Source organism: Oncorhynchus mykiss, chromosome 18, assembly GCF_057628025.1.
Source record: "Oncorhynchus mykiss isolate SJ-2025 chromosome 18, ASM5762802v1, whole genome shotgun sequence".
Lineage (NCBI taxonomy): Eukaryota > Metazoa > Chordata > Actinopteri > Salmoniformes > Salmonidae > Oncorhynchus > Oncorhynchus mykiss.
In genome coordinates this window covers 80951213-80964963 of record NC_143039.1, presented here as the reverse complement: position 1 = coordinate 80964963, position 13751 = coordinate 80951213, and the positions used below count along the sequence as shown (strand labels likewise).

General features: G+C 37.3%; 1 protein-coding gene across 2 annotated transcripts in view; it reads left to right on the top strand.

Annotated features, from left to right (window-relative positions):
* The window catches only part of LOC110519153 (protein CBFA2T1), a 238440-nt gene that overhangs the window by 114191 nt on the left and 110498 nt on the right, over positions 1-13751 (top strand). For both annotated transcript variants that reach the window (XM_090206849.1, XM_090206848.1), the window contains exons 2-3: positions 6058-6198; positions 11965-12209. In XM_090206849.1, coding sequence (XP_090062975.1) covers positions 6058-6198; positions 11965-12209 — 386 coding nt within the window. The remainder of the gene's footprint in view (positions 1-6057; positions 6199-11964; positions 12210-13751) is intronic.

Sequence of the window (13751 nt, the reverse complement as noted above, 5' to 3'; positions counted from 1 at the left end):
ATAAAAAAATCAGATTTTACATTGGCGCGTTACGTTCACTAGTTCCAAAAACAGCCAGTGATTTTGCATAGCTACATCGATTCAACAGATATACTCATCATAAATGTAGATAAATACACATGAAATTATAGATATACCTCTCCTTAATGCAACCGCTGTGTCAGATTTCAAAAAAACTTTACGGAAAAAGCAAACCCTGCAATAATCTGAGACGGCGCTCAGTTGGAGTCAACAGAAATCAGAATAACATAATAAATATTCCCTAACCTTTGATGATCTTCATCAGAATGCACTCCTAGGAATCCTAGTTCCACAATAAATGCTTGATTTGTTCGATAATGTCCATTATTTATGTCCAAGTTGCTACTTTTGTTAGCGCGTTTAATACACAAATCCAAACGCTCGTGCAGGTCCATCCGAGCGTCGGACGAAAACTTCAAAAAGTTATATTACAGGTCGAAGAAACTTGTCAAACTAAGTATAGAATCAATCTTTAGGGTGTTGTTATCATAAATCTTCAATAAAGTTCCAACCGCAGAATTCCTTTGTGTGTAGAGAAGCCATGGAACGCAGGTCGCTATCATGTGAATTGCGCGTGACCAGCCCGTGGCTCTCTGCCAGACACCTGGCTCATTCAGCTCCACAACACAGTTGAAGCCTCGTTCAAGTTTCTAAAGACGGTTGACATCTAGTGGAAGCCCTAGGAAGTGCAACTTCATCCATATCCCACTGTGAATTCAATAGGGGCTGGGTTGAACCTCAGAACCTCAGAATTCTCACTGCCTGGTGGATTTCTTCTCAGGTTTTTTGCCTGCCATATGAGTTCTGTTATACTCACAGACATCATTCAAACTGTTTTAGAAACTTCAGAGTGTTTTGTATCCAATACTACTAATAATATGCATATAATAGCAACTGGGACTGAGGTGCAAGCCGTTTACTCTGGGCACCTCTGGGCACCTTTCACCCACGCTACTCACTACTGCCCCTGCAGCCATAAGAATTTTTAAGAGCCAGGTCAGGAGGAGGTTAGGAGCTGCAGTTCAGTTTCCACCTAATTTTGTGGTCAGTTTGCACATAGCCTGTCTTCTCGTGAGAGTCAGGTCTGCATACGGCGGCCTTTCTCAATAGCAAGGCTATGCTCACTGAGTCTGTACATAGTCAAAGCTTTTCTTAATTTTGGGTCAGTCACAGTTGACAGGTATTCTGCCACTGTGTACTCTCTGTTTAGGGTCAGTCACAGTGGTCAGGTATTCTGCCACTGTGTACTCTCTGTTTAGGGTCAGTCACAGTGGTCAGGTATTCTGCCACTGTGTACTCTCTGTTTAGGGCCAAATAGCATTCTAGTTCACTCAGTTTTTTTGTTAATTACGTGACACATTGGAAAAAATTATCTTTGTTTTCTCATGATTTGGTTTTGTCTAATTGTGCTGCTGTCCTGGGGCTCTGTGGGGTTTGTTTGTGTTTGTGAACAGAGCCCCAGGACCAGCTTGCTTAGGGGACTCTTCTCCAGGTTAATCTCTCTGTAGGTGATGGCTTTGTTATGGAAGGTTTGGGAATCACTTCCTCTCTCTATCCCCCCCCCCCCCCCCCAAGCAGACACAACACATCCAATTATATATGAACACAGTTTGAAAGACAAGCAGTGTAATTTTGAATTCGATTGTCACGGATCCCCCCCGGTAATGCTGCTCATTCCGTGCACCAGTTCTGGAGGTCTACGTCACCGGCCTCTAGACGTCACTGAACTGTCTCATTACCTGGTTCCCCTGATTAGTAATTGTGTATATGTGCCCTCTGTTCAGCGCTCTGTTCAGCACCTGTGCATTGTTATTTTGGTGTGCTGCCTGTAATGTGCACTTGTTATTGCGGGTCTTTTAATGTGTAGTTAATGGTTATTGGTATCTGGAATGAGACATGTTTCTAACCTACCTAAACTCCTCACCCCCATCTTTCAGCTGTCTCCCAGGGGGATATCAACTCTGTCTCCTAAAGACTGCTCTACTTTCTCTCCCACTGCGTGACGCGTCATACGTCTTCTAGAACTCAAGGCTCTACTTTCTCTCCCGCTGCGTGATGCGTCATACGTCTTCTAGAACTCAAGACTCTACTTTCTCTCCCACTGCGTGACGCGTCATACGTCTTCTAGAACTCAAGGCTCTACTTTTTCTCCCACTGCGTGATGCGTCATACGTCTTCTAGAACTCAAGGCTCTACTTTCTCTCCCACTGCGTGATACGTCATACGTCTTCTAGAACTCAAGACTCTAATTTCTCTCCCACTGCGTGATACGTCATACGTCTTCTAGAACTCAAGGCTCTACTTTCTCTCCCACTGCGTGACGCGTCATATGTCTTCTAGAACTCAAGGCTCTACTTTCTCTCTTACTGCGTGATGCGTCATACGTCTTCTAGAACTCAAGGCTCTACTTTCTCTCCCACTGCGTGATGCGTCATACGTCTTCTAGAACTCAAGGCTCTACTTTCTCTCCCGCTGCGTGATGCGTCATACGTCTTCTAGAACTCAAGGCTCTACTTTCTCTCCCGCTGCGTGACGCGTCATAGGTCTTCTAGAACTCAAGGCTCTACTTTCTCTCCCACTGCGTGATACGTCATACGTCTTCTAGAACTCAAGGCTCTACTTTCTCTCCCACTGCGTGATGCGTCATACGTCTTCTAGAACTCAAGGCTCTACTACTCAACCACGTGGATTAGTATATTATCTGGTCTTCTAAGAGAGAATGTGTTCTCAAGGACTTACCTAGCTAAATAGAGGTTTATCATATCATAGTTGTCTAACAGTGTGCTTTCTCCCTCTGTCTCTTTCAACAGAATACTGTCACTGTGGACAGTTCTGTGAGTCGTTTTTGATATTAGCTTATAGTGTATATCTAAAACTGTATATGTTCTCCTCTGCGTGTACAGATCTGGATGAATGTATTTGCTACATGACCATGTTACATACATGTACCTAAATGACCATGTTACCTACATGACCATGTTACCTACATGTATCTAAAAACCACGTTACCTACATCAAATCAAATCAAATGTATTTATATAGCCCTTCGTACATCAGCTGATATCTGAAAGTGCTGTACAGAAACCCAGCCTAAAACCCCAAACAGCAAGCAATGCAGGTGTAGAAGCACGGTGGCTAGGAAAAACTCCCTAGAAAGGCCAAAACCTAGGAAGAAACCTAGAGAGGAACCAGGCTATGTGGGGTGGCCAGTCCTCTTCTGGCTGTGCCGGGTGGAGATTATAACAGAACATGGCCAAGATGTTCAAATGTTCATAAATGACCAGCATGGTCGAATAATAATAAGGCAGAACAGTTGAAACTGGAGCAGCAGCACGGCCAGGTGGACTGGGGACAGCAAGGAGTCATCATGTCAGGTAGTCCTGGGGCATTGTCCTAGGGCTCAGGTCCTCCGAGAGAGAGAAAGAAAGAGAGAAAGAGAGAATTAGAGAGAGCACATGTGGGGTGGCAAGTCCTCTTCTGGTTGTGCCGGGTGGAGATTATAACAGAACATGGCCAAGATGTTCAAATGTTCATAAATGACCAGCATGGTCGAATAATAATAAGGCAGAACAGTTGAAACCTACATGACCATATTACCTACATGTATCTAAATGACCATGTTACCTACATGACCATGTTACCTACATGTATCTAAATGACCATGTTACCTACATGACCATATTACCTACATGTATCTAAACGACCATGTTACCTACATGACCATGTTACCTACATGTATCTAAATGACCATGTTACCTACATGTATCTAAACGACCATGTTACCTACATGACCATGTTGCCTACATGTATCTAAATGACCATGTTACCTACATGACCATGTTACCTACATGTATCTAAATGACCATGTTACCTACATGACCATATTACCTACATGTATCTAAACGACCATGTTACCTACATGACCATGTTACCTACATGTATCTAAATGACCATGTTACCTACATGTATCTAAACGACCATGTTACCTACATGACCATGTTGCCTACATGTATCTAAATGACCATGTTACCTACATGACCATGTTACCTACATGTATCTAAATGACCATGTTACCTACATGTATCTAAATGACCATGTTACCTAAATGACCATGTTACCTACATGTATCTAAACGACCATGTTACCTACATGACCATGTTGCCTACATGTATCTAAATGACCATGTTACCTACATGACCATGTTACCTACATGACCATGTTACCTACATGTATCTAAATGACCATGTTACCTACATGACCATGTTACCTACATGTACCTAAATGACCATGTTACCTACATGACCATGTTACCTACATGTATCTAAATGACCATGTTACCTAAATGACCATGTTACCTACATGACCATGTTACCTACATGTATCTAAATTACCATGTTACCTAAATGACCATGTTACCTACATGTATCTAAATGACCATGTTACCTAAATGACCATGTTACCTAAATGACCATGTTACCTACATGTATCTAAATGACCATGTTACCTAAATGACCATGTTACCTACATGTACCTAAATGACCATGTTACCTAAATGACCATGTTACCTAAATGACCATGTTACCTAAATGACCATGTTACCTACATGTATCTAAATGACCATGTTACCTAAATGACCATGTTACCTACATGTATCTAAATGACCATGTTACCTAAATGACCATGTTACCTACATGTATCTAAATGACCATGTTACCTAAATGACCATGTTACCTACATGTATCTAAATGACCATGTTACCTACATGTATCTAAATGACCATGTTACCTACATGTATCTAAATGACCATGTTACCTACATGTATCTAAATGACCATGTTACCTAAATGACCATGTTACCTACATGTACCTAAATGACCATGTTACCTAAATGACCATGTTACCTACATGTATCTAAATGACCATGTTACCTACATGACCATGTTACCTACATGTATCTAAATGACCATGTTACCTACATGTATCTAAATGACCATGTTACCTAAATGACCATGTTACCTACATGACCATGTTACCTACATGTACCTAAATGACCATGTTACCTACATGACCATGTTACCTACATGTATCTAAATGACCATGTTACCTACATGTATCTAAATGACCATGTTACCTAAATGACCATGTTACCTACATGTACCTAAATGACCATGTTACCTACATGACCATGTTACCTACATGTATCTAAATGACCATGTTACCTACATGTACCTAAATGACCATGTTACCTACATGACCATGTTACCTACATGTATCTAAATGACCATGTTACCTACATGTATCTAAATGACCATGTTACCTAAATGACCATGTTACCTACATGTACCTAAATGACCATGTTACCTACATGACCATGTTACCTACATGTATCTAAATGACCATGTTACCTACATGTACCTAAATGACCATGTTACCTACATGACCATGTTACCTACATGTATCTAAATGACCATGTTACCTACATGTATCTAAATGACCATGTTACCTAAATGACCATGTTACCTACATGTATCTAAATGACCATGTTACCTACATGTATCTAAATGACCATGTTACCTACATGACCATGTTACCTACATGTATCTAAATGACCATGTTACCTACATGTACCTAAATGACCATGTTACCTAAATGACCATGTTACCTACATGTATCTAAATGACCATGTTACCTACATGACCATGTTACCTACATGTATCTAAATGACCATGTTGCCTACATGTATCTAAATGACCATGTTACCTACATGACCATGTTACCTACATGTATCTAAATGACCATGTTACCTAAATGACCATGTTACCTACATGTATCTAAATGACCATGTTACCTACATGACCATGTTACCTACATGTATCTAAATGACCATGTTACCTACATGTATCTAAATTACCATGTTACCTAAATGACCATGTTACCTACATGTATCTAAATGACCATGTTACCTAAATGACCATGTTACCTACATGACCATGTTACCTACATGTATCTAAAACAGTGTATTCCTCTGTGTCTCCAGATCACACTGAGAAGTGCTCCACTATGCCCGACTCACCTGCGGATGTGAAAACACAATCCAGGTTAACTCCATCCACCATGCCTCCTCCTCCTCCAACCACCCAGGGAGCCCCTCGGACCAGCTCATTCACACCTACTACATGTAAGTACTGACACACACACACACACACACACACACACACACACACACACACACACACACATACACACACAGAGAGAGAGTGTATCCTGCTATCGCTATGAGACAGTTCCAACCATATAAATCCTATTGGTCACATGATAAAACAGGTTCAGACTTTACTGTTAAAAGCTTTTACAGTCGTTTGTGAAATTAAAAGGACATAGTAAACCAATCAAACTAATAACGAGGCTATATACAGGGAGTACCTGCACAGAGTCACTCATATAGACACACACACACAGACACACGCACACACACACTCATCCCACCTTCTCTCACTCCTGCCAGAATCCCTAAAAACAGATCAGTTGGACTCAGTAATCATGACTCAGTAACTCAGTAATCGTAACTCAGTAACTCAGTAATCATGGCTCAGTAACTCAGTAATCATGGCTCAGTAACTCAGTAATCATGACTCAGTAACTCAGTAATCATGGCTCAGTAACTCAGTAATCATGGCTCAGTAACTCAGTAATCATTACTCAGTACCTCAGTAATCATGACTCAGTAACTCAGTAATCATGGCTCAGTAACTCAGTAATCATGGCTCAGTAACTCAGTAATCATGACTCAGTAACTCAGTAATCATGACTCAGTAATCATGACTCAGTAACTCAGTAATCGTAACTCTGTAATCATGACTCAGCAATCATGACTCAGTAACTCAGTAATCGTAACTCAGTAACTCAGTAATCATAACTCAGTAACTCAGTAATCATGGCTCAGTAACTCAGTAATCATGGCTCAGTAACTCAGTAATCATGGCTCAGTAACTCAGTAATCATGACTCAGTAACTCAGTAATCATAACTCAGTAATCATGACTCGGTAACTCAGTAATCGTAACTCAGTAACTCAGTAATCATGACTCAGTAACTCAGTAATCATGGCTCAGTAACTCAGTAATCATGACTCAGTAACTCATTAATCGTAACTCAGTAACTCAGTAATCATGACTCAGTAATCATGACTCGGTAACTCAGTAATCATGACTCAGTGACTCAGTAATTGTAACTCGGTAACTCAGTAATAGTAACTCAGTAATCATGACTCAGTAATCATGACTCAGTAACTCAGTAATCATGACTCGGTAACTCAGTAATCATGACTCGGTAACTCAGTAATCATAACTCAGTAACTCAGTGACTCAGTAATCATGACTTGGTAACTCAGTAACTCAGTAACTCAGTAATCATGACTCGGTAACTCAGCAATCGTGACTCAGTAATCATGACTCGGTAACTCAGTAATCGTAACTCAGTAATCATGACTCAGTAATCATGACTCAGTAACTCAGTGACTCAGTAATCGTAACTCAGTAATCATGACTCAGTCAATCAGTGACTCAGTAATCGTAACTCGGTAACTCAGTTTATCGTGACTCAGTAACTCAGTAATCATGACTCAGTAATCATGACTCGGTAACTCAGTAATCATGACTCAGTGACTCAGTAATCGTAACTCGGTAACTCAGTAATAGTAACTCAGTAATCATGACTCAGTAATCATGACTCAGTAACTCAGTAATCATGACTCGGTAACTCAGTAATCATGACTCGGTAACTCAGTAATCATAACTCAGTAACTCAGTGACTCAGTAATCATGACTTGGTAACTCAGTAACTCAGTAACTCAGTAATCATGACTCGGTAACTCAGCAATCGTGACTCAGTAATCATGACTCGGTAACTCAGTAATCGTAACTCAGTAATCATGACTCAGTAATCATGACTCAGTAACTCAGTGACTCAGTAATCGTAACTCAGTAATCATGACTCAGTCACTCAGTGACTCAGTAATCGTAACTCGGTAACTCAGTTTATCGTGACTCAGTAACTCAGTAATCATGACTCAGTAACTCAGTAGTCGTAAGTCAGTGACTCAGTAATCATAGCTCAGTAATCATGACTCAGTCACTCAGAAATCATAACTCAGTAAATTATAAACTCAGTAATCAACTCATATGAAAGTGTGTCTCTGGAGCAATGAGCAGTCTTTAAAGCAGCACTATACTACACAGGGAAGGGTGAGAGTTATACTATACTACACTCTGAAGGGTTAGAGTTATACTATACTACACTCTGAAGGGTGAGAGTTATACTATACTACACTCTGAAGGAAGGGTGACAGTTATACTATACTACACTCTGAAGGGTGAGAGTTGTACTACACTACACTCTGAAGGGTGAGAGTTATACTATACTACACTCTGAAGGGTTAGAGTTATACTATACTACACTCTGAAGGGTTAGAGTTATACTATACTACACTCTGAAGGAAGGGTGACAGTTATACTATACTACACTCTGAAGGGTGAGAGTTATACTATTCTACACTCTGAAGGGTGAGAGTTATACTATTCTACACTCTGAAGGGTTAGAGTTATACTATACTACACTCTGAAGGGTTAGAGTTATACTATACTACACTCTGAAGGAAGGGTGACAGTTATACTATACTACACTCTGAAGGGTGAGAGTTATATTATTCTACACTCTGAAGGGTTAGAGTTATACTATACTACAATCTGAAGGGTGAGAGTTATACTATACTACACTCTGAAGGGTGAGAGTTATACTATTCTACACTCTGAAGGGTTAGAGTTATACTATACTACAATCTGAAGGGTGAGAGTTATACTATACTACACTCTGAAGGGTGAGAGTTATACTATTCTACACTCTGAAGGGTTAGAGTTATACTATACTACACTCTGAAGGGTTAGAGTTATACTATACTACACTCTGAAGGAAGGGTGAGAGTTATACTATACTACACTCTGAAGGAAGGGTGAGAATTATACTATACTACACTCTGAAGGGTTAGAGTTATACGATACTACACTCTGAAGGTTAGAGTTATACTATACTACACGCTGAAGGGTGAGAGTTGTACTATACTACACTCTGATGGGTTAGAGTTATACTATACTACACTCTGAAGGGTTAGAGTTATACTATACTACACTCTGAAGGGTGAGAGTTATACTATACTACACTCTTAATGGTTAGATGTATACTATACTACACTCTGAAGGAAGGGTTAGAGGTATAGTATACTACACTCTGAAGGGTTAGAGTTATACTATACTACACTCTGAAGGAAGGGTGAGAGTTATACTATACTACACTCTGAAGGGTTAGAGTTATACTATACTACACTCTGAAGGGTTAGAGTTATAGTATACTACAATCTGAAGGGTTAGAGGTATAGTATACTACACTCTGAAGGGTTAGAGGTATAGTATACTACACTCTGAAGGGTTAGAGGTATAGTATACTACACTCTGAAGGGTTAGAGGTATAGTATACTACACTCTGAAGGGTTAGAGGTATAGTATACTACACTCTGAAGGGTTAGAGGTATAGTATACTACACTCTGAAGGGTTAGATGTATTTGCTAGCTTTGTGTTAATTGTTTCCAGATGCAGGTTAATTGCCTTGTTTCTCCCAGTATTGGAAATATATGTGTGTGTGTGTGTGTGTGTGTGTGTGTGTGTGTGTGTGTGTGTGTGTGTGTGTTTGGGAAATTGCGCAGACTGTCCAATCTCATTAGTCAATGCACTCTAATGTCTTACATACTGTATCTCTCTATATGTTACATATACACACTTAACATGTTCGTCCCAGGATTCCAGGAATAAACCAACTGTTTTCTATTCTGCTTTTGTATTTAATCCTGGTGTTATTTATTATATTGTTGTATTTAATCCTGGTGTTATTTATCATATTGTTGTATTTAATCCTGGTGTTATTTATCATATTGTTGTATTTAATCCTGGTGTTATGTATCATATTGTTGTATTTAATCCTGGTGTTATTTATCATATTGTTGTATTTAATCCTGGTGTTATTTATCATATTGTTGTATTTAATCCTGGTGTTATTTATCATATTGTTGTATTTAATCCTGGTGTTATTTATTATATTGTTGTATTTAATCCTGGTGTTATTTATCATATTGTTGTATTTAATCCTGGTGTTATTTATTATATTGTTGTATTTAATCCTGGTGTTATTTATTATATTGTTGTATTTAATCCTGGTGTTATTTATCATATTGTTGTATTTAATCCTGGTGTTATGTATCATATTGTTGTATTTAATCCTGGTGTTATTTATCATATTGTTGTATTTAATCCTGGTGTTATTTATCATATTGTTGTATTTAATCCTGGTGTTATGTATCATATTGTTGTATTTAATCCTGGTGTTATTTATCATATTGTTGTATTTAATCCTGGTGTTATTTATCATATTGTTGTATTTAATCCTGGTGTTATTTATCATATTGTTGTATTTAATCCTGGTGTTATTTATCATATTGTTGTATTTAATCCTGGTGTTATTTATCATATTGTTGTATTTAATCCTGGTGTTATTTATTATATTGTTGTATTTAATCCTGGTGTTATTTATCATATTGTTGTATTTAATCCTGGTGTTATTTATTATATTGTTGTATTTAATCCTGGTGTTATTTATCATATTGTTGTATTTAATCCTGGTGTTATTTATCATATTGTTGTATTTAATCCTGGTGTTATTTATCATATTGTTGTATTTAATCCTGGTGTTATTTATTATATTGTTGTATTTAATCCTGGTGTTATTTATCATATTGTTGTATTTAATCCTGGTGTTATTTATCATATTGTTGTATTTAATCCTGGTGTTATTTATTATATTGTTGTATTTAATCCTGGTGTTATTTATCATATTGTTGTATTTAATCCTGGTGTTATTTATTATATTGTTGTATTTAATCCTGGTGTTATTTATCATATTGTTGTATTTAATCCTGGTGTTATTTATTATATTGTTGTATTTAATCCTGGTGTTATTTATCATATTGTTGTATTTAATCCTGGTGTTATTTATCATATTGTTGTATTTAATCCTGGTGTTATTTATTATATTGTTGTATTTAATCCTGGTGTTATTTATCATATTGTTGTATTTAATCCTGGTGTTATTTATTATATTGTTGTATTTAATCCTGGTGTTATTTATCATATTGTTGTATTTAATCCTGGTGTTATTTATCATATTGTTGTATTTAATCCTGGTGTTATTTATCATATTGTTGTATTTAATCCTGGTGTTATTTATTATATTGTTGTATTTAATCCTGGTGTTATTTATCATATTGTTGTATTTAATCCTGGTGTTATTTATTATATTGTTGTATTTAATCCTGGTGTTATTTATTATATTGTTGTATTTAATCCTGGTGTTATTTATTATATTGTTGTATTTAATCCTGGTGTTATTTATCATATTGTTGTATTTAATCCTGGTGTTATTTATCATATTGTTGTATTTAATCCTGGTGTTATTTATTATATTGTTGTATTTAATCCTGGTGTTATTTATCATATTGTTGTATTTAATCCTGGTGTTATTTATCATATTGTTGTATTTAATCCTGGTGTTATTTATCATATTGTTGTATTTAATCCTGGTGTTATTTATCATATTGTTGTATTTAATCCTGGTGTTATTTATCATATTGTTGTATTTAATCCTGGTGTTATTTATCATATTGTTGTATTTAATCCTGGTGTTATTTATTATATTGTTGTATTTAATCCTGGTGTTATTTATCATATTGTTGTATTTAATCCTGGTGTTATTTATCATATTGTTGTATTTAATCCTGGTGTTATTTATTATATTGTTGTATTTAACCCTAGTGTGTCTTTCTCAATCTTCTTTGTGTTTACAGTAACCAACGGCAACAACAGCCACTCCCCCACGGCGTTAAATGGAGCTCCCTCGCCACCCAACGGCTTCAGCAACGGGCCTAGCTCCTCCTCATCTTCCTCGCTGGCGAATCAGCTGCTCCCTCTTGCGTGCGGCGCCCGGCAGCTCAGCAAGCTGAAACGCTTCCTCACAACTCTACAGCAGTTCGGAAACGACATCTCGCCTGAGATCGGAGAACGCGTCCGCATGCTGGTGCTGGGGCTGGTGGTGAGTCTGTCCTCCTGGAAGTTTTAACTCCAACCCTGTTCCTGGAGAGAGACCCCCCTGTAGGTTATAACTCCAACCCTGTTCCTGGAGAGATACCCTCCTGTAGGTTATAACTCCAACCCTGTTCCTGGAGAGATACCCTCCTGTAGGTTTTAACTCCAACCATGTTCCTGGAGAGAAACCCTCCTGTAGGTTATAACTCCAACCATGTTCCTGGAGAGAAACCCTCCTGTAGGTTATAACTCCAACCATGTTCCTGGAGAGAAACCCTCCTGTATGTTTTAACTCCAACCTGTTGTAAACTATCCTGATTCAGTTGATCAACCAGCTAATTATTAGAATCAGGTTTGGTTTATAAGGTTGGAGTTCAAATCTACAGGAGGGCTGATGAAGGCTAACCCTATCTCATAGGCTCAGATGAACTTGAGATTAAAGACCTGCTTTTCTTGAGATTCATTTGATATAATAAAATTAAGATGCATTGGGGGAAAAACAGCATTTGATATAATAAAATTAAGATGCATTGGGGGAAAAACAGCATTTGATATAATAAAATTAAGATGCATTGGGGGAAAAACAGCATTTGATATAATAAAATTAAGATGCATTGGGGGAAAAACAGCATTTGATATAATAAAATTAAGATGCATTGGGGGAAAAACAGCATTTGATATAATAAAATTAAGATGCATTGGGGGAAAAACAGCATTTGATATAATAAAATTAAGATGCATTGGGGGAAAAACAGCATTTGATATAATAAAATTAAGATGCATTGGGGGAAAAACAGCATTTGATATAATAAAATTAAGATGCATTGGGGGAAAAACAGCATTTGATATAATAAAATTAAGATGCATTGGGGGAAAAACAGCATTTGATATAATAAAATTAAGATGCATTGGGGGAAAAACAGCATTTGATATAATAAAATTAAGATGCATTGGGGGAAAAACAGCATTTGATATAATAAAATTAAGATGCATTGGGGGAAAAACAGCATTTGATATAATAAAATTAAGATGCATTGGGGGAAAAACAGCATTTGATATAATAAAATTAAGATGCATTGGGGGAAAAACAGCATTTGATATAATAAAATTAAGATGCATTGGGGGAAAAACAGCATTTGATATAATAAAATTAAGATGCATTGGGGGAAAAACAGCATTTGATATAATAAAATTAAGATGCATTGGGGGAAAAACAGCATTTGATATAATAAAATTAAGATGCATTGGGGGAAAAACAGCATTTGATATAATAAAATTAAGATGCATTGGGGGAAAAACAGCATTTGATATAATAAAATTAAGATGCATTGGGGGAAAAACAGCATTTGATATAATAAAATGAAGATGCATTGGGGGAAAAACAGCATTTGATATAATAAAATGAAGATGCATTGGGGGAAAAACAGCATTTGATATAATAAAATGAAGATGCATTGGGGGAAAAACAGCATTTGATATAATAAAATTAAGATGCATTGGGGGAAAAACAGCATTTGATATAATAAAATGAAGATGCATTGGGGGAAAA